The 22,658-nt window shown below is 40.4% G+C and overlaps 1 protein-coding gene across 1 annotated transcript in view; it reads left to right on the top strand.

Moving 5' to 3' along the window:
- The window catches only part of KCNAB1 (potassium voltage-gated channel subfamily A regulatory beta subunit 1), a 434,965-nt gene that overhangs the window by 389,780 nt on the left and 22,527 nt on the right, over positions 1-22,658 (top strand). The window contains exons 11-13 of the mRNA XM_044669530.1: positions 6,483-6,568; positions 12,427-12,547; positions 14,449-14,543. Of these exons, the coding sequence (XP_044525465.1) occupies positions 6,483-6,568; positions 12,427-12,547; positions 14,449-14,543 (302 nt within the window). The remainder of the gene's footprint in view (positions 1-6,482; positions 6,569-12,426; positions 12,548-14,448; positions 14,544-22,658) is intronic.

The raw sequence follows: 22,658 nt of genomic DNA on the forward strand, positions 1-22,658 counted from the left end.
AAGTCTTTCCAGTTCACATGGAATTCCTCCAGTTCATTATTCCTTTCAGCACGAAAGTATTCCATCCCCAGCAGATACCACAACTTGTTCAGCCATTCCCCAATTGAAGGACATCCCCTTATTTTCCAGTTTTTTTGCCACCACAAAAAGTGCAGCTACAAATATTCTTGTACAAGTCTTTTTCCTTATTATCTCTTGGGGGTACAAACCCAGCAGTGGTATGGCTGGATCAAAGGGCAGGCAGTCTTTTAGAACAATTTGGGCATAGTTCCAAATTGTCTTCCAGAATTGGTTGGATCAATTCACAACTCCACCAGTAATGCATAAATGTCCCAATTTTGCCACATGCCTTCCAACATTTATTGCTTTCCTTTGCTGTCATATTAGCCAATATACTAGGTGTGAGGTGGTACCTCAGAGTTGTTTTGATTTGCATTTCTCTGCTTGTAAGAGATTTAGAACACTTTTTCATGCGCTTATTGATAGCTTTGATTTCTTTATCTGAAAATTGCCTATTCATGTCCCTTGCCCATTTATCAATTGGGGAGTGGCTTGCTTTTTTGTACAATTGATTTAACTTCTTATAAATTTGAGTGATTAGACCTTTGTCAGAGGATTTTGTTATAAAGATTTTTTCCCAAGTTGTTGTTTCTCTTCTAATTTTGGTTGTATTGGTTTTGTTTGTACAAAACCTTTTTAATTTAATGTAATCAAATTCATTCATTTTACACTTTGTAATATTCACTATCTCCTGCTTGGTCTTAAAATCTTTCCTTTCCCATAGATCTGACAGGTAAACTATTCTATGTTCACCTAATTTACTTATTGTTTCCTTCTTTATATTTAAGTCATTCACCCATTCTGAATTTATCTTGGTGTAGAGTGTGAGATGTTGATCTAAACCTAATCTCTCCTATACTGTTTTCCAGTTTTCTCAGCAGTTTTTGTCAAATAGTAGGTTTTCAACCCAAAAGCTGAGATCTCTGAGTTTATCGTAGACTGTCTTACCTCAAGTGTTTTCCATTGATCCTCCCTTCTGTCTCTTAGCCAGTACTGTATTGATTTGATAACCCCTGCTTTATAGTACAATATACCTACTTTTAGAAAAGTATGGGAGATATGAAGGCAAAAATCAAACAAATCTTGTCCTCAAGAAGCTAACATTATATTGAGGAATACCATAACTACACAAGTCATATATATGTATATGTGCATGCCAGTTGTATATAATTATTGAACATCCATAAGATATGTACCAAGTAAATGCAAGATAATTGTAGGTAAGAGGCACACACAGCTGAGAACAGGAGGAAAGAATCTCACAGGGTCCTTACGAGGCTGTGATATGGTTGCTGCTCTTACTCCCACTATACAGATGAGGAAACTGAGGCTAGAAGAAGTTAAATAATTTTTATCAAATCAGATAATATATACAAGTATATTATCAACTTTAAAGTACTATGTAAATGCTAATAGTTAACATTATTGTTGTCATGATTGCCAAGAGTCTAGTACCTGATTCAGCTAGTAAGTATCTGATGCAAACCTGAGTCTTCCTAACTCTAGGTCCAGGGCTCCCTCCAAATGGCCATCCTGCTTTGTTCACACGTACCCTGTGTAATTAGTTCAGAAGCTAACATCTGGGAGATCTGGGAGAAATACTTGCTTCTTATGAAAATAAGTGTTGAAGAGAAGAACTAAGATCCCTTACATTTTGGGATTTGGTGATTTTCAAGCTTAGAGGATCCTAAAAAATCAGGGTCCAACTCCCTCATCCTAGAGATCAAATTTTGGGGAGAAGGAGCCCTAGAGAGTCTCACGCCTCTAAGTTGCAGTATATAGAGAATGTATATTATTAAATGTATATTAGACAATGGAATGGATTAAAGGACCTTTGAAGGAAGGTCCTTTCAATGCTGCAGAATGTGGATAGTTTTTTCTTTTCACAAGGCTGCCCTCTTGTGTCCTCAATGACTAGAGCACACATATAATAATCCTTGACTTGAACCATAGCCAAATAAAGCCAGGAAATGGGCTGTGAAATGTTCAAAGGAAAACACGTTCCTCCCAGGGTCACAGGATTTCAGAGCTGAAAGAGACTTCAGCAGTGTACTACTCATCCAATGAATACCAGAAAGGGAATCTCCACTCCAATAATAGTATTATTACAGCCCTCTAAGGTTGGTAAAGCACTTTATGTGGTTCATCTCATTTGATCCTCACAAAAACCCTATGAAGAAGGTGCTATTATTATTCCCATTTTCCAGCAGATGAAGCTGAGGCTTAGAAAGAGGGGTCATAGGACTTGCCCAGGGTCACACAACTAGGCAGGACTAAACTCAAGACTTCCCAGGTCCACTACCCTCTGCCACCTTGCTACAATATATTCAACATCTGGCTCCTACTTGAAGTTCTCCAGTGAACAGCCTTCCAAGGCAGCTTATTCTACAGTGGATATTCCTTCAATTCTCACTGATGGGAATCTTGAGGTTCTAAAGGACAGCACGTCCATTCTCAGAGATGCAACATTTGTAAAAAGCTGGACTTAGAGCTGGAAGCTGGATTTGAAAAGGGAAGCCTGGCTATAGGTGCCACTTTGCTACATGTCCTTGACCAAGTCATTTCTCTGAAGCTCAAGGGTTCCATTTGTAAGTGGAGGGTTATTGAGCTCAATGGCCTCTAAGTTTCCAGTCCCAAACTCCATATTCCTGGTCCCAGTTTTAGAGAAACAATGGGGTAATCTACGGAGAGATGGCAGCCAGATAATGGATAATGGAGTAGGCTGAGTTGTTGGGTTCAGGTCTTCAGAAAGCATATGTTTCCTGAGGGAGGCGGCTCGGGGTCACAGTGGCTGGAGCACTGACCCTGGAGTCAGGAAGAACTGAGCTCAGATCTGGCTTCAGACCTGGACAAGTCATTGAATCTGGGACTTAGTTTCTTTGTCTCTAAAATGGATCTACTTCTCAGCATCTACTTCCCAGGATTGTTGTGAGGGTCAAATGAGAGATTTGTAAAGTGTTTGGTAAACCTCAAAGCCCTGCTATAAAAATTAGCTGTTATTATGATCATCGTGATCCTTAGTCCCAACAAGGGGAAATGATTCGTCTAAGCTCACACAGCTAATTAATAGCAAAGCTAAAATAAGAAATCAGCTCCTAGAACCATAGAGCAATAGCTAAAGGGTCTTCAGAGGTCATTTAATCCATCCCACACATTTGACAAAGGAGGAAAGAAACTCAGCATGATTCAAAGTCTTGCCTAAGGTCACACAGGTTGTAAAGGCTGAGAAGAGAGATTTGAACCCATGCCATCTGCCTCCCAGACTTCAATGTTCTCTCCATTCCACCAGGCTTTTGACCCCCTGGCCCACTGTCCAGCGTCCACTTCCCTGTATCTCACTCTTTGCATAAAGCCTCTTTTTACAGGAACTCTCCTCCACTCATGTGTAAACCATCAGCAGAAAAGAGGCTTTTGAATATGGGACTTAGATTGCTGCGTGGCATTTTAGAATCCCTCCTTCTGAAAGCAGAGGCCACTAAGAGAAGGCATCATGGTGTGGAGCAGAGCTCTGACTCCTTAACAGGAGGCACGTGTTCAAATCTTGGCTCTGACAGTCTGAGCTGTGTGGCCATGGACGACACTTTGGTGGGTCTCAGTTTCCCGTCTGGCCAATGAGAATCAAACCCGGCGTGTGATGCTCGTGATCTAGGTAACGTTGGGCGATTCACCACACTTCCTGGGGGCTCCGTTTCTTTAATCTGTGAGATGGGGGAAGGGTTGGACCAGATGAGTCTCCAAGGTCCCTTCCAGCTCCAGACCTAAGATTCTGTGAACTTGTGGGCATGGTCACGCAGCCAGCAATAAAATTTGAATCCGGGGCTTCCAGGCTCCCGGCTGGCCCTCTGGCCATCATGCTTTAGTCCTCCTTGCTGTATACCTCTTAGGGATGTGATCAATTCAATTCACTTCTACTTAAAGCCTCTGTTGCAGATTAATTGAATCTCCATCCCGTGACAGTTCCCCAGTAGCCTGATATCATGGGAACATGCTTTGTCTGACCTACTTTGAGAAAGAACTCCAACCCACTTGGTGCCTCGTGGCCAAATTAAAAGTGAGACTCCCCAAGGCTTCCAGTCTTCCAAGAGGCTCCCCCATTCTGGTCGGCTGTCTTGTGCTTAGCTCAGCTAAAGCATCTTAGGAAGGCGGCTCGTCGTCCTGCCCTGGGAACCCTGGACCACGTCCATCACACAATTCCCAGTGAAATCAATTACTAGGAGGAAGCTTTAGAACCAAGTTTGGTGCAGAGGAAAGCAGAGCAGCACCTGACGCCCCACGCAGAGCGCGATGGAAAGGAGAACGCTCAACACGGGGTTTGTTCCACCCGACATTTAGAGAAATGTCAGCGAGTCGGAATCACTGACTAGCTAGCATAGGAGACGGCCTCAGGATGGTTCAGACCAGCCGACCAAAGAGCTGGCTTCTGCCTTCCATGATTTTATGCTTTGAAAAATAAATTCAACAGATATGGATGGGCCTCCGTTTCTTCTTCTGTAAAGGGAGGGAAGTGGTCCAGAATGACTTCGAAGTTCCCTTCCATTTCTAAATACAGATCCTAAATTCCTTCCTCTCTAGAGGACCTATTATGAATTTTATTTCCTGCTGTTTAACAGTGTACCCAGGGATTGTGGAAGGTGCTTGTCTAAACTGTGAACACATGTTTGAGTAACCTTTACTAAACTTGCAATAAAGACAAGCACCATCAAGGATTAGGGAGTTAAAATAGGATTTTAAACTTTTCCCTCAAGAAGACTCTCAGGATCCAGGGCTAAGAGGAACCTTAGAAATCATCTCATTCAGGGGGCAGCTGGGTAGCTCAGTGGATTGAGAGTCAGGCCTAGAGATGGGAGGTCCTAGGTTCAAATCCATCCTCAGACACTTCCCAGCTGTGTGACCCTGGGCAAGTCACTTGACCCCCATTGCCCACCCTTACCACTCTTCCACCAAGGAGCCAATACACAGAAGTTAAGGGTTTTTTAAAAAAAATTTTAAAAAAAAGAAATCATTTCATTCAGTTCCCTCATTGTATAGACGAGGAAACCAAGGTCTCAAGAGAAAATATCATTTGCTCATGTGTACGAAGCAGAAAAGGCAGGTTTAGAACCCAGGTCCTTTGACCATAAAGCTGGTTTCATCCCCATATACCAAGCTTCTTCTTAGATTGTCTCTTTCTCATCCAAAACTGTTGCCACCAATAGAATGAGTTTATTTAGAATATATCTCTGGGATCACATTGTTCAATTGGTTTTCTGTCATGTCTGATTCTTTGTGACCCCATTTAGGGTTTTCCCAGCAAAGATTCTGGAGTGGTTTGTCATTTGGTTCTCTAATTCATGTCACAGATGAGAAACTGAGACAGGCTGAAATGACTTGTCCAGGGTCACAAACCTAGTAAATGTCCAAGGCCAGATTTGAATTCAAGGAGATGAATCTTCCTGACTCCAGGCCTGATGCTCCATTCCCCACAACATCTAGTTGCCCATTTGGGATCATAGAATCATGGAATCTTAGAGCTGGAAGGGTCCTCAGGGAACCCAGAGAGCTCCAGACTAAGAGTCAGAGGACCGAGGTTTGGATCTTGGCTCTGTTGTTTATTAACTGGGTGACTTTGACCAAGTCATTCAACATGCCAAGCCTGGGTATGAGCCCCTGCTCTATTCTTTACCCCCATAGTTATATGACGTGAGCAAGTGAAAGAATCTCCCCAGAGGCAGAATAATCATACCCCCAAAGTCCCTTTTTTAACAGAGTCGTTGTAAGGAGAGTAAAATATAACTCTATGAAGTCCTGTATTCAATTCAATTCAATTCAACTAGCACTTATTAGCCTACTACTATATATGTCAGGTCTACTGATAAGACTCTGGGAGACGGAGCCAAAAAATGAAGTAATTCTCATCCTTAATGAGTGTACATTGAACTGGGAAGAAATAACATACACACAGGTGAGTACCTACAGAATAAACACAAGTAATTTTATGTGGAGGGCACGAGAGGTCCAGGACAAGCCTCCTGTTGGAGGTACTAAGTCATACTTTGGAAGTTATGCATAGTTCAGTAATATGAAAGCAGAATGCCTTGCTATCTCCATCATCTAGCCTTAACAAATGTGGGCCTCAGTTTCTCTATCAAGGTCCCTTCCATCTAGAAATACTCTACTCCTGGGTGCCTCCAAATATTGCTTTCTATTAGGTTGCCTTCAAGCCATCAAATAAATTTTCATTAATCTTTTAATTAAACATTAATTACAATTGAATTGAATTGAATTGAATTGAAATTAAAAAACAATAATCTTTGTTATTACAAGTTCTTAGATTTAGAACAGGAAGAGCCAGTGGCAATGGGGAGAAAAAAAGAAAAAGAAGCCATGGTCACAGTGACACTTTGAGAAGTATAAAATCTCACCATGTGTTTGATCTTCCGTAGAAATTGTGCGAGCGATGACCCACGTGATAAACCAGGGGATGGCCATGTACTGGGGCACGTCAAGATGGAGCGCAATGGAGATCATGGTAATTCGACTTCTTCTTCCAAAGAGCCATTAATTATGTTCTTTTAACAGCTGTCACCTCTGCAAATCATCTACTTAAAGCTCAACGTGAATTTGAAAATGTCTTGTGTTGTCTAGGCACAGATGGCCTCTCAGGGTGGGAATTCCCTCCACAATGTAAGAAAATCCATTCCATCTAAGACATGAGAGTAAGAGAGGGTTACAGCAAAGTAAGAGATACCCTGCCTGAGAGGTTCAAGATCGTCCAGTAAGTGTCAAAGGACCAAAGTCTTTATGACACTGAGACCAGCACTCTATCCATTATAATATACTGACGCCAGAATCAAGTGGGGGGAAGAGAGGCAGGACAGAGAATGTTTAAAAGCTCAAAATGGCAATGTCTCAAGCAGCTAATTCCATTGTGATTTAGCAAAAAAGAAAGGTTCACACGGGACATAATACAAGAAGGCCATCCTGGGCTACACAGGAAAGAAACCCAGCCAGTCTATTACAGCTAAATGGTGGTAACAAGAACCATATATAATGATCCTTGATTCTTGTTAGCAAAAGGCTAACAGGAATAGCAAAGGTCAAGGCATTATGGATGGGAGGTTATGAGTTTCTTAAAAATAAACATAAATGGTATGAAATAGCCACCATGCTGATTAAGGATATATTAGAGCATGGAAGAAAAAAAGATGATGTAACTACTTCTAGTCAGGGCTGTGTTTGTTATCTCTGAAAGAAAGAATTATATCTTACAAATATAGGGGAAACCATAAATTAATTTTCAGATATCAAGCTGGGACAGATTGTCTAAGCTCTTTGTTCAATCAAATATGGAAGAGAGACCCCACAGTAGACCCACCTTGCCTATGATATAGAGTCGGCCACAGAATTTCTGTTTGCAAAGATTTGTTCCCAGAAGCTCCATCTCTCTCTCCCCCTCTCTCTCTCTCTCCCTCTCCCTCTCCTTTTCCCTCTTCCTCTCTCTCTTTCTCCCTCTCCCTTTGCCTCTTTTTCCCTTTCCCTCTCCCTCTCCCTCCCTCTCTGTCTCCCACTCTCTGTCTCCCTCTCACTCTCTTTCCCTCTCCCTTTCTTTCTCCCTCTTTCTCTCCCTTTCCCCCTTTCCCTCTCTCTCCCTTTCTCTCTCTCTCTCTCTCTCTCTCTCTCTCTCTCTCTCTCTCTCTCTGTCTCTGTCTGTCTCTGTCTCTCTCTCTCTCTGTCTCTGTCTCTCTTTCCATTTCATTCTCCTTCTCCCTCTCACTCTCTTTCTACTTCCTCCTCTCTCTCTCCCTCTCTTCCTCTCTCTCTGTTTCACTCTCCTTCTCTCTCTCTCTCTCTCTCCCTTTCTCTGTCTCTCCCTCTCTCTTTCTCCTCTGTCTCTCCTTCTCTCCCTCTCCTCCTCTCTCCTTCCCTATTTCTCTGACTTTGTGTCTCCTGTCTCTTTCTGTTTCTGTCTGTCTGTCTGTCACAGACACATAGACAGACTCACCTACCTGTGCAGTGTGCTTATTCATACATATATACATTTCTTCAATTTTGGAAACTCCACATAATACAGTAATAGAGGTATCCATCTCATTTATAGCTAATAGTTTTAAAGATTTGTCTGAGGAATTAGGAGGCTCAGTGACTTCCCCAGGGTGACACCCCACATATGTGTCAGGTGGGGTTAGAACAAGTCTGTCTGACTCCAAGGCAGGGCCTCTGCACTTGGCAGCCTTCAGACGTGGTTCATAATTGCTGTGAGTTGATGAGCAAGCTTATGGAGCAATCTAGCTCTAATGACCAAAAATAGAAGTTCTGTTGAATGCTTCATAGAGTCCATGATTGCTTCGGTGGAATCCTGGAGAGTCTCATTTTCCCGAGTCCTTTATACAAAAATCCCCAAAGACAAGTACAACATTTCTTTTGGGTTAGGTCCATGCAGTGTCTTCCTGTTTATGGTCCAGTGTGCCTAGCTCAGTTAATGCAAGCTTCATAGAGTGGAAAGAGTCCTGGGGCTACAGTCAGAGGACCTGGGTTCAAATCCTAGTGTCTGCTCTTTATGACCTACGTTATTGGCTGAGGTCAAGTTTTTTCACCTCTGTGGGCCTCAGCTACTTATAGGAACCTGAGAGATTTGGACCAGTTGATCTTCTTTAGGATCTCTTCCAATTCTAAAGCTATGATCCCTTTTCCCTTCTTCTGGTCTGTAAATACTTCTCACCTGGGCAAATAGCCTTGATGTTCTGGGACAATTATTGATAATCCTTCATACGCCTACAGATTGACAACAAACAAAATCTCACAAATTCTCAGAAACACACAGATAGTCTTTAAAAAAATCAGTTTTTTTGGCTATTAAATCAATTTGACAGATGATATAAGTCATTACAATTCATCAAATTATTAACAATTTAACAAACACAAAGAGACATACAAAATCTAAGTATTTTAATTAAACAACATATCACAGTAAGGACTTTAATTTGGGGCTGGTTACCTCTAACCATCCACTGAGATTGATGGCTGGAAACATAGTCCTCCCATTAAGTTCTGTCCCTGTGGCAATCAAAGCCTCTTCTCAAACATTCTCTTCAGAACGTTTCATCTCAAGATTAATTCCCTTCACAAATGCTTCTTCACCCTCTCGTAAAGAAGTCATCTCATGAAGGCTCTCAGATTAAATTCCCTTTCTTAGTTCTTTCTCTCTGTCCAGTCTGACCATAAAATATCTGGATGAGAATTCCAATGACGCTCTCCAAAGATTCTATTCCCCACTTCAAGATACAGTAACGCTATCCAGGGTCTCTACGGAAGGGATGTTGAAGCTGGGATTGCACACTCATTTTATAATCGTAATTATTGACAATCCAAGTGCCAGCACACAGTATCTCACACAAGACTGGATACAATAATGGCTGAAAAGTAACTAAGCCATGGTGTTCAATGTGACAAGCTCATGGCTGAAGAGGAAGTACATCTATTAATTTTTTTTTTGTTGGACTGCCCTCTAAAAATGGATGACACCAGTCCCCTTGACTCTCTTTACCCACATGCTAGTACATTTGTCAAGGAAACCCCTTCTTTTGAATTTTCCTATACTGAACTTTAGACGTGGTACAAGAGGAATAAGACTGGCTCTGGAGGCAAAGGGCTTGGTTTCAAATCTTGGAGTTACTTGAAAAATCTTTCCTTCCCACAGACCTCAGTTTCTTAAAATATAAAATGAGAGAGTTGGACAAAATGACTGCTAATATCCTTTCTACTTCTCGATGAATAATTCTATGAGCTTCAGACTCTTAGGAGTTTATATTTGAAAAACACCTGTCAAATAAGCATTTTTATTGAGAATTATAAGTAGTTTACTTATGTGGGATTCATATTCATATGGGTCCCAGGTGTTGGGAAAAGCCATACCTGAATAAATACTTCAAAGGCTGGGAGTAAAAAGCAAGAGACAAATCAGGTTATATGAAAGAGGGGGTTCTATCTAGATTTACATATGGGAGCCACTAACAATGGAGCATCACTTTTCAGTTTTCATCTCTGAGAAGGCAAAGGAATCATTACAAATGGGACTTTTCATTGTGACGTTGGGGGTTGGGTTCCTGACACACAGAATATTACATAGTGTGTCCGCTTTATAAGAATTTCATTTAACATAAACCCTGGAAGGAATTTCTGAGATGGTCTAGTTCCTGCCCTTCTTTAAAGAAAAGGAAATAGGGGATATCAAAGAAGTGAATTCATTTGCTCAGGTCACACAGCTAGTTTGTGGCAGAGAGGGGATTAGAACTTATCTGGACTTAACCTATAAAAAATTAGAACTATTCGTCTTGACTTGACTACAGGGAGGCTTTAATTAAGCCTGATCATCTGCAGGGAGTAAAGGAAATGTCTTATGTGGCTTTGTCGACCAAAGAAATCATGGGCCTGATCAAAACAATAAAGCCAAGCAGATTTTCTATCAAGAAGCTGGAAGTTCAGAGAATAGGTATTTGAAAGTATTGAATAAAACACCTGTGACCATCAACAGTTAATCCTAATTATGTTCCATGATTACCTACTCATTAGTACCTTAATTAAAGCAGGATCTCTAAAGAACTTTATTAGTCAATACTTAGATATCCCAATTCCAATGTCTATAATGAAACTTTCTTTTCTTTAAATATCCTATCTTCTTGTTCTATATTCCATAATTTTTATTTCACCATTTCCATTTTCTCTGAGTACAGATTAATGATGTTTTCTTTTTTCAATATTCTTTTCTCTTTAATTTTCAGTTCCAAATTCTCTCTTTCTCTCTCCCTTCCCTCTCTCCCAAACCTGAGATGGTAAACAATCCAATGTAGGTTATACATGTGCAATCATGTAAAAATTTCTGTATTAGGTGTTTTATGGAAGAAAATGAACAAAAAGAAAAAAAGTGAATAATAATATGTTTCAGTTTGCATTCAGACTCCATCAGTCCTTTCTCTGAAGGAAGATGGCATTTTTCATCATGAGTCCTTTGGGATTGCTTTGGATCACTGTATTGCTGAGAGTAGCTAAATTTTTCACAGTTGGCCATTTTGCAGTATTGCTGTTACTGTTTACAATGTTTTCCTGGTTCTGCTCACTTCGCTCTGTATCAATTCATGCAAGTATTTCCAAGTTTTTCTGAAATCCTCTTACTCATCATTTTTAATATCACTGATAAGGTTTCTGTCTGTGTTTACCTTCAATGATTGACAAGGAAATAGAAGACTATACATTTTCCCACCATCCAATTGTGTTACTATTATCATAGGATCACAAATTTAAATGCAGAAAAGACCTTAAAAGCCAACTAATCCAAGGATTCTTAAACTTTTTGTGTGTCATTGACCCACTGATGATCTAGTGAGGCCAATGAACCCCGCTTCAGAATAAAATTTTTAATGCATAAAATAAAATTCATATAATTACAAAGAAAAACAATTATATTAAAATTCAGAAAATGTAAGGGTGAAAAAGGGGTTTTATGGGTTCAATATATTAAAAGATGGTCGCCAGAGGATTAAACTATTATCAATCTTCAATTAAGAATAATCTCAAATCAAAATTGACTTTTATGGAAGTTTATTTACATTTGAGAAGAGAGCGAGAGTGAGAGAGAGAGAGAGAGAGAGAGAGAGAGAGAGAGAGAGAGAGAGCAAAAGAGAGAGAGAGAGAGAGAGAGAGAGAGAGAGAGAGAGAGAGAGAGAGTAAGGAAACAAGAATCTATCCCACTAATTAGTCCAGGTAGATCTTAACCCTCAGTCGAGGGTTAAAGGGCCTGAGGCTCAGAGGTGAATGGAGCAAACTTCATTCACAGAGTCTATAAAAAGAAGTCTCTTAATAGAAGTTCAGGAAAATTCAGTCTTTAAACTCACCACATGGAACAGTCTCGGTCATGAACCAGCAAAGCTCCCTCAGGTCCGCTTCACAAAACCAGAAGACCTCTCACTCCCTCAACTCCCTCTTTTTAAAGGGGTCACTTATGCATCACTTCCAGTGCCTTCCCCTAGCCTGTGTGTCCAATCACAATAGATGATTCTCATAGAACACCCAAGGGGTGGGTCAGTCGATTCTAATTTGTCACTCACTCTAGCACATGTGGGTTAGGACCTCCCAAGATTGGAAGGTGCTCTCACCTTTGGTGATTAAATCTAAAGATGGGCAGTGTAGACTTAATCTAATTATCATAGAATCAATAGAACTTAAAAACAAATTCATAGACCTGAGGTTAAAAACCTCTGATCTAATTCAATCCCCTCACTTCACAGATGAAGAATCCGAGACCCAAAAAAGGGAAATGACTTGTCCATCATGAATATATATTGTAATGGTGCCATCAGACCTGACTTCTCCTTTTTCTTCTTCTTTTTGTAGGAAGCCTATTCTGTAGCAAGACAATTCAACATGATTCCACCAGTATGTGAACAAGCTGAGTATCATCTTTTCCAAAGAGAGAAGGTTGAGGTACAATTGCCGGAACTATATCACAAGATAGGTAATGTATAAAATGGAGCTCATTCATTCTCTTACCCAAGAAGAAGGCCAATGATGAAAGATTCATACTCTGTGAAAGTTTGTACATAAAAATAGCACCAAGATGTTTTCATAATTGCTCTTAATCAAGAATGAAGGTGGGCAGCTGGGTAGCTCAGTGGATTGAGAGTCGGGCCTAGAGACGGGAGGTCCTAGGTTCAAACCCAGCCTCAGCCACTTCCCAGCTGTGTGACCCTGGGCAAGTCACTTGACCCCCATTGCCCACCCTTACCACTCTTCCACCTATGAGCCAATACACAGAAGTTAAGGGTTTAAAACAAAACAAACAAACAAACAAACAAACAAAAAGAATGAAGGTGCCAAGATCCACATGGATCAAGAAGTTTCAAAGGGACAAAATAAAGCAATATCTTGTCTAAAGGGATATTTATGATGGAAACAAATCACCCTATAAGGAATAGTGAACACAATTCCTTTCGTGCAATAGACATTTCATCAATATTTGTTGAATGAGTGAATGAACTCATTCTAAAAGTTATCAGATACAGGCTTAAGTTTGTACTTATTATAGGTTAAAGCATGAGTAAACCCAACATGTCTAGAAGTAAGCTTTTGTGTGAATTGAAGCATTTTTCAAATAGCAAAATATACATGGGTTTCTTTATATTTGTATCTGAAAAAAGAGGCTACATTTTTATAAACTTAATCATCCAGAAAGTGGTCCTTCACTATTTTCCCCTGACTAATCTCTAGGTTTGTTTAGAAGCCCTCAGTTCCTTAAACATTTGTGTCAAAGACCACCTCCTATGTGAGCCTTTGCATTATCTCTCTAGTTTTTAGTTCTATTCTCCACAATCTTTGGGTTTCTTTTATATTTACTTAAACATGTACCTGATATTTCCTTCAAAAGAATATAAGCTTCTTTAGGACAGATACTTTCATTTTTGTCCTTCTCTCCCCAGTTCACAGAAAAGTGCTTGGCACATAGCAGTCGCTCGATACATGCTTGTTTGATTAATTGATTTCTTGAAAGAGTGCTAAATAAATAATGGACTGATTAGAAGATAGAAGCTTTCCCAAGCATGAGATCTCCAACAAAACAATATAAGATCCTCTAAGCCAGTGATTCCCAAAGTGGGTGCCACTGCCCCCTGGTGGGTGCTGCAGTGATCCAGGGAGGCGGTGATGGCCACATCTTTCCTATTAATTGCTATTAAAATTTTTAAAAAATTAATTTCCAGGGGATAAGTAATATTTTTTCTGGAAAGGGGGCGGTAGGCCAAAAAACTGCTCTTATGGGATATAACCTTAACTACTTCATTAAAAAACAAAACAACCCTAACTTTCTGTTTTGGAATTAATACTAAGTATTGGATCAAAAGCAAAGAGCAATAAGAACTTGGCAATTGAGATTAAGTGACTTACCCACGGTCACATAGTGAGGAAGTGTCAGAAGTCAAATATAAACGCAGGACTTCCCATCTCTAGGCCTGGCTCCCTATCCACTGAGCTGCCTAACTTCCCCATAACTGCTTCATTTTTAATTGATTTCCCACACACATAAGATAGTGCCTGGCACGTAACAGGACTTACTAAATGCTTAAATGATTGATTGTAGTCAATAAAATTTGAAAATATGCCCCTTTGGGCATCTAAGAGTCATATAGTTTCAATGAACAAACAGATTTCAAACATTTTAGAAACAATGAAGAAAATTTCTATAAAGGCATGGACTCACCTTAAAAGTATAATTTTAATGAAAGATATTTGCTGGTCTTAAAGAAATCCACCATAATGAAAATAAAATACCATGTATATTTCTTGCTTTTAAAAAAAAAGGTCCATTTGGAAGGCCACACTGATTATTAACATAAGTTCCATTTGCATTTATTTTTCCTCTAGGAGTTGGGGCAATGACCTGGTCCCCGCTCGCCTGTGGGATCATCTCAGGGAAATATGGCAATGGTGTGCCTGAAAGCTCCAGGGCATCACTCAAGGTATTTCCTTTGATTTCTATGAGATAAAAAATAAGCTTCTCTTCCAGAGAGGAGGATGATCCAATGGTAGATCACAATGGCTTTGCAGGTAGACCTTCCTTGACATACAAGTTCAGGTTGAGCTTTAGAGTCAGCTCATACTTTCTCTTCTCACTTGCCCCTGGACCTCTGAGTCTATCTGAGTGAAGGTAAGGAAGAGATCTTCTACAGAAGCTTTCTCCAGCTCTGTGGACCATTTGTACCACCACCAGCCCAACTCATGACTCAATTTACAACCAAAAATATAGCCTCCGAGTCCAAATGGGCCTTTCAGGACACCTATTTAGTCCTGGCCCAAAGCAGAGATACCATCAACAATATCCCCCAAACAAACATCATCCAAACTTTGCCTAAACACCTACATTGTTATATTATTCTAGGCAGTATATTCCATTTTTGGTAAGCTCTAATTATTAGAAAGGTTTTCAATATTTTGTGCAAGTAGGGGTGATCACATCTGGATATAGATTTGGTTTAAAAATGTTTTTTTGAAGAATAAGAAGGGGAACCAGGTTACTACTAAAGAGCAATTCTAATGGACTAGACAGAAGCATTGACTTTGACGACCACTGTATGTTTAGGGATCTTGAATTCACAACCCCTTTATTAAGAGGTAATTATGTAATAGCCTTCATCCCAGGTCCTTTCAAAGCATGATTAGCTATTGCATTGAGATCAGAGTTCTTACAATTTACAAAGCTATCTTTATAGTGTTGATGTTATATTTGTCCATGATTCTACTCACTTCACTCTGCATTAGTTCATGCTACCCATGATTCTCTGAAATCTTCTCTTTTGTCATTTCTTATCCATTACATTTATTTACCAGCATTTTTTAGTATTCCTCAATTGACATCCCATCCAGGGCTGAATATGGGAGGTCCTGGGTTCAAATCTAGCCTCAGATACTGCCTGGCTGTATCATCTTGGGCAAATCCAATTGCCTAGCTCTTACCACTTTTCTGCCTTGGAAGCAAAATTTAGTATTGATTCTAAGACAGTAGGTAATGGTTTGAAAAATAGTTTATGTCAATTTGGAAAGTTTTCCAAGGGGGAGAGCCATGCTTGGCTCTGCTCCATTTAATTATTTTTTAAATTAATGGCTGTGTAAGGGCATCTATGGCATCTTGGTCAAGTTTATTGATGACACAAGGCTAGAAGGAAGAGACAGCATAGATGATATCAGAAACACAATTCAAAAAGATCTTAACAGGGAAGATGTTAGACTGAATTTAATAAGATAAAATTTAGCAAATATAAAAATAAAGACTTGCATTTGAGTTCAAAAACTCAAAGGGAAATGTGGCTAGAAATTCACTTGAATAAGACCTGAAGAATTTTAGTGGACAAGTTCAGTATTCATCAACAGTATAATGTAGAAGCCAAAGGAAGGGGAAGGACATTTAGTAAGCACCTACTGTATGCCATAAAGTGTGCTGAGCACTTTACATATCTCATTTGATTCTTACAAAAATACATTTTACAGTTGAGGAAGCTGAGATGGAGGTTTTGACTTGCCCAGGGTTACATGCCCAATAAATGCCTAACACTGGATTTGACCTCAGTCTTCCTTACTCCTGGCCCACTGATCTATCCATTGTGTCACCTATTGAATGTTATTTTAGGCTACCTTAAGAGACATGACTTATGAGAATAAGGAGGTGGTATTTTCTACCCTACTTCAACTACTCTTGGAACATGGCATTCAATTCTGCCATACTTTAGGAAGGACAATGATAGGCTGGTAACAGTATAGAGAAGGATAACCAGGATGGTGAAGGACACCAAGTCCATGCCAAATGAGGACTGGTTGAAGAATTGGGGAAGAAAATAAACAAGAGCACAAAAGTGCTATTCCTCAGTAATTTGAAGGGCTATCAACACAGAAGAGGCATTAGGCTTTTGTAAAAAATAATAACTCCCCAAAACTAAACCAGGAACAATGGGTGAAAGTTGCAGAAAGGAACAGTTGGGATTGACATCAGAAAAGAAAAATAAAACAACTTGCTAACTAGAACTGACCCACAATGGAATGGGTTGTCTTGGGCTTTGCTTGTAGACTTCCAGTGAAGTCTACAAGCAAAGGCTGGTGGCCAGGCATGTCCTTAAGTGTGGGAAGCCAATAAGAGAATAGATAAAAATCTGAGACTCTTCTTTTGACCCCTTTTGTGATCCTTGAGACTTCTTGTTAAAAAATATTGTGACCTTATTGAAAAGCTTTAAGTTCCTAGCAAACCTGAATTTAAAGGGTTAATACTGTTCCCCTTTGCCCAGGAATGCAGCTACAGCCAAAGCCAAAACTTTAGCAGGGGGCAATTCAATCCTGAGAAGGATAATCCCCAACGTGGCTTTCTGATAAGAAGCCAGTCAAAATTCAGCCTTGGCCTTGTTCTATTCTGAAGCCAATGTTTTATGTTTTGATATGACATAATTTGTAACTTCTGCGCATCTGCAAAGTTTCAGGGGGGATTCTTTTGTGTGAAATGAGTCTTGAAATATATATAATAAACTCCATGCTCCTGGAGTCAGAGCTGGAAGCATGAGGTAAAAGACAATTCCCTTGTTCCATCCTTATTTCCTTATCAACTAAACTGTCCTTATAAGATTATCTGAGATGATAAAGAGATCTCTACACTTGAGGAGATTCTTATTCTGGTATTAGACTAGATGCCTTCTGAGGTCCTTCCATCTCTAAAATGCTGTAAATCTATGAGTTAAGCACATCCTGTGAATTATGTTAAGGACTTGATGCCTAATGACATGCTGGGTCAGAGTATTCATTTATTTTTTATTTTTATTTTTTAAAACCGCTTACCTTCTACCTTAGGCTCAATACTGTGAATTGGTTCCAAGGCAGAAGAATGGTAATGACTGAGCAATGGGGATTAAGTGACTTGCCCAGGGTCACATAGCTAGGAAGAGTCTGAGGCCAGATTTGAACCCAGAACTTCCCAAATCTAGGTCTGGCTCTCTATCCACTGAGCTACCCAGCTTCCTCCCCCCACCAAAAAAGTATTAATTTAAAGTGCGATCATACATAAAGAACATCTTTAAAAACTAGCCCACCAAAGGGCATCCTCACAAGAAGCCTAGATCTGGAATTTTCTTCCCTCTTCCATTGAAATTGTTTCATGAAGTGCACAAGCCAAGTCACGGTCTCCAGTTATTTAAAGCAGGATAATGATGTGCTTTCCTTAATCAGGATGCATTCAAAGATATGTGATTTACTTTCTTGTCTGCCTGCAAAACATGAGCAATTAGGCTGTCTATCCTGCCTCTAACACTTCGAGAAATGGCCCCATTCTCCACAGGGGTAGGCAAATGTTTTCTAAAGCAAGTCTATCGATGGTTCCAAGATGTTGTTTTTTCAGGCTTGGTGTTCTTGTGCAAATTATCCCAGATCTAGAAAGCAAGAATTAGCTTCCAAAAAGTGTTTTAAATTGTTCTAAACAAATTAGCAATGCAGATTGGCAATATGAAGAGTGTCTGCCTCAAAGATAGAAAGTCTTGGGTTCAAGTTTTTGCCTCTCACTTAGACTGTTTGACCCTGATCAGGTAACATCTTCTCAGTGATCGGAGCAACTCTGTAAAACTCAGTTGAAGAGACCTGCATTGGTAGAGAGTCTTCTCACTTACAATTTCCCCATACTAATTTGATCACAGATTCAGTTCCTATTTCTCTTCCCTGAATAAATTAAGAACAAGTTAATAAATTAAAGCTCAAAACACCTTTAATGAAGATGCCCAGTGGCATAGGCATCATGGTGCTCGAGAAGCCAAGAGACCACAGTACCACCACTGTCTGTCCTCCCAACATCTTTGGGAGATAAGGAGGAGCAACTATTATTGGAGATGGAGAAACTGAGGCACAGAGGGATTAAGTAAGCAACAAATCAAGGCAAAGATATTCAGGGGTGCAGCTGAGATGAGAACTTTGGTGTCCTGGCTCCTGGTTTATTTATATACCCAAGACATTAGCCCACTTTTGCTGAGGGCAAGAGGAAGACGATTTGGGGAGCTCAAACTATGACTGAGAAAAGCCATTCGGCATTAGAAAAGTTTGGCAGCTGCTACATCAGATAAGAGTGAGACACCCACACAAATGTTTTAGGTTAGTGGAGTCCAAAAACAACTCAAGGATTATTTTTCTGTTGTTGACTTTTACAAAGCAGATTTAGTGACCACTGATGCCTCCTTGGCAATAGATAGGAGGGAAGCTCCTTTCATGGCTGAAAAAGTAGATGATTGAAATATAGGTTCATGGAGAGCTCTTCAGGGGAATTTCCAGGCTTCACAAACAATGGACTCAATTATCCTCTAAAATAGCATGTGGGCTTATTTAGGAGAACTGCTCATGATCTATTGATCTATTCAATCAGGAGCAAGAAACAAGAATTAAAAGATTTCATCCCTTGGCATGGGAATGGGGAGATGGCAAGTGATCAAAGTAAGGTGGTGTTACTCAAAGAAACAAAACCAGAGTTGGTCAATAATGGTTACGGCAAAGCCTACCTACGGGCATCTTGAGGCGACTCAGGTGATCCACCTGGAGAGAGCCCTGAACTGTGTGCTGATAAAGAGATTCACCTCATACTGCACAGATGAGCCCAAGGCTTTTTTAGTACAAACAGATGTCTTGGAAACATAAAATCAGGCTAATGCAACCAGGGCCAAACAAAGCAATCAGAATGCTATAAAAATAATGGCGGAATGGAATTTATTGATCTACCCCTGCTGGGTAGAAGTATTGCCAAAACAACAACAGTCTCAGAAGCATCAGCTATATATACAGTTATGCAGGACTGAAAGGGGACTCAAGGAAGGGTGCAAATTGAGCCACATCAAGATAATGTCCATTGTCCACCCAGCAAGCAGGGGTTCAAAGATACTAGGTGGACTCTTTAAGCCACTTAGAATCTTCCTGAATGTCAAGTTAAATGGAGATATTCCTAGATGCTATATTCAGCAAGAGATTTCTCTCTCTGCAGCAAGCAAAATTGCAGAGTCGCTATCAGGAAGCTCTAGGCTTCTGTCTCTCCTCTGATAGGTGCCAGCTTTAGCCCAGGACAAGTCGTTGAACTCAGAAGAACTGAGCTTCTTCATTGCCAAGGTCAGGAGAATAATACCCATAGCTCTCCTTTTTAATGAAGTTCACTCTTTCCAACGCTGCGAATGGTCTCTTGACTGCCAAAATGAACAGGTCTTTCTCAACCTGGATGTTCTTTGTCCTATCTGCAACATCTGACACTCTTGATGATCTCCTCCTGGATTCTCTTTCCTCTCTGGGCTTTCCTGGCACTACTCTGATTTTCCAAAGTGCCTCTGAGCCCACTTTCTTTGTCTCCTCTGCTGGGGCTCCACCAATCATGTGTTCTACAAGGATCTATCATAGGCATTCTTCCCTTTTGCTTTGACCCTTTCACTTGATGCTCTCACCAACTCCCATGAATTCAACCTGGGCAATGATTTCTGATCTATATATTTGACCACCAGCTGCCTTTTGGACACTTCAGAGTGGATGTCCTAGAGTCATCTCCACCTCAACACATCTCAAACATAACTCATCTTCCCCCTAGCCCCTTTCATCTTTCTAGCTTTCCTGTTACTATTGAGGGGACCACCATTCTCTCAGTCATCCAGACCCCCAACCTCAGTGGCATCCTTGACTCCTCACTCTCATCTAAGCTATGTAAGCAATCCATTGCCAAATCCTATTCTTTCTTCCTTCACTTGTAGTATGTCTCCTTGTGCCACACTCATACTCACAGAGAGTTCAAGCTCTCAACACTTCTCCCCAGGACTTTTTGTTGTTGTTGTTGTTGTTGTTGTTGTTGTTTTTTTAAACCCTTGTACTTCGGTGTATTGTCTCATAGGTGGAAGATTGGTAAGGGTGGGCAATGGGGGTCAAGTGACTTGCCCAGGGTCACACAGCTGGGAAGTGGCTGAGGCCGGGTTTGAACCCAGGACCTCCTGTCTCTAGGCCTGACTCTCACTCCACTGAGCTACCCAGCTGCCCCCTCCCCAGGACTTTTAACCTTTTCCTTTGAGCTGGATTCTCCACTTCCATTCTGATCCGTTCTCATCTCAATGGCAAAGGTGGCTTCTTTAAAGTTTGTCACAGGGGGCAGCTGGGTAGCTCAGTGGATTGAGAGTCAGGCCTAGAGACGGGAGGTCCTGGGTTAAAATCCGACCTCAGACACTTCCCAACTGTGTGACCTTGGGCAAGTCACTTGACCCCCATTGCCCACCCTTACCACTCTTCCACTAAGGAGCCAAAACACAGAAGTTAAGGGTTTAAAAAAATAAAAATAAAATAAAGTATGTCACACCCCTGCTCAAAGAGCTTCTGTGGCTCCCTATTACCTAAAGGATCAAGTAGAAATCTTAATTTGTTTGGTATTTCAAGCTCTTCATCTCATGATGATTTCTTATCTCTTTAATCCTCTTACTCTTTGCTCATATTCTTGCTTTATATGATGCAGCAACATTGGCCTCTTTTGATTTACCCAAACAAGACATCATCTCTGTGCCGCCTTTGTCTTTCCTGGCCGCCATGCTGGTTGTGTGAGATGACAAAAAAAAAAAAAAAAAAAAAAAGATGCCAGCTTAAAGTAGTGGAAGGACACTCCTCATCTGAAGTTCCCTTTAGAAAAGAAATCACAGCTCCAATCTCTGTCCCTAAGACTATTACTGAGGATCATCACAACAACCTCAAAATGCAACTCCTCATGTATGCTTTGAGGGAGTGGGAGAGGGAGAGAGTGGGAAAGAGCAGGATGGCGTACACCCAGGACTCTGTGTACCCTGAGACTGTTTCTGGGGCTACAAACACTTGGCCAACTGGATTGCGATCATGCCCCACCTTAGGTAACACCCAGTCACTGCGATGCAAAAATCCCAAAGCATCAAAGATACCTACAGGGTGGCACATATCTACAGGGGTGCGAGCCAAGCTCACTTGAAACCATCATGATGCTCTTGTCTGACTTGTAGGGTAGGAGAGCAGTGGCACTCTTCCATGTTCTGGTGCCACAAGGAGGTGAGATATTCTAGAATAAATAGAAAATCCTAATTCCTCACTGGCTGGCGACTTCTTGTCACCAAAGACATTGACAAATAAAGCAGGAAAAGCCCAAGTGTGCATGCAATGGCTTGGAGATGTGAATATTTTCATAATTCACCAATATCACAACAAATGAAGAAACAGATCTCACCAGACGGACCAGCGGGGTCTTCATAGTCATTTTTGTCAGTGGTGGCCTCAGCTCCACGTCATTCACCAGAACCAAGAAATCATAAAAAATAACCTCATTCCTAAACCTAGATTAGACAGAATAATGGATGAAATCAAGGACCTAGTAAAATTGGAAGAGAGAAGAATTCGAAGCCAACATCATTGAATATCTTCAGCGAATTAACACAAACTCCAGAAATAATAACTATTGACAAAATAATAATAGTCAACATATATAGCACTTTAAGGTTTGCAAAGCACTTAACATACATCAGTGATTCCCAAAGTGGGCGCCACCGCCCCCTGGTGGGTGCTGCAGCGATCCAGGCGGAACAGTGATGGCCACAGGTGCATTTATCCTTCCTATTAATTGCTATTAAAAAAAATTTTAAATTTTAAAATTAAAATTAATTATTTTATTATAAAATAATATATAATATATAATTATAAAAATATATAAAATAAAATTATAAAATAATAATTAATAATAATTAAAATTAAAAATTAAAAAATTAATTTTCAGGGGGCTAAGTCATATTTTTTCTGGAAAGGGGGCGGTAAGCCAAAAAAGTTTGGGAACCCCTGACATACATTATGTCATTTGAGCTTCACATCAATCCTGGGAGGTAGGTGCTATTATCATCTCCATTTTACAGCTGAGAATATTGAGACTAAGAGAGATTAACTGACTTGCCCAGAGTCACACAGCTAATAAGTGATGGAGGGAGGATTTGAATCCGAGTCTTCAGCACTCCAACTCCAGCCCTATCTCCATGGAGAGACAATACAGACATGTCCAATGATTTTAAACAGTAAGAAGGAAACACACTGGAAGATAGAAG

This window comes from Gracilinanus agilis, chromosome 3 (assembly GCF_016433145.1).
Source record: "Gracilinanus agilis isolate LMUSP501 chromosome 3, AgileGrace, whole genome shotgun sequence".
Classification (NCBI taxonomy): Eukaryota; Metazoa; Chordata; class Mammalia; order Didelphimorphia; family Didelphidae; genus Gracilinanus; species Gracilinanus agilis.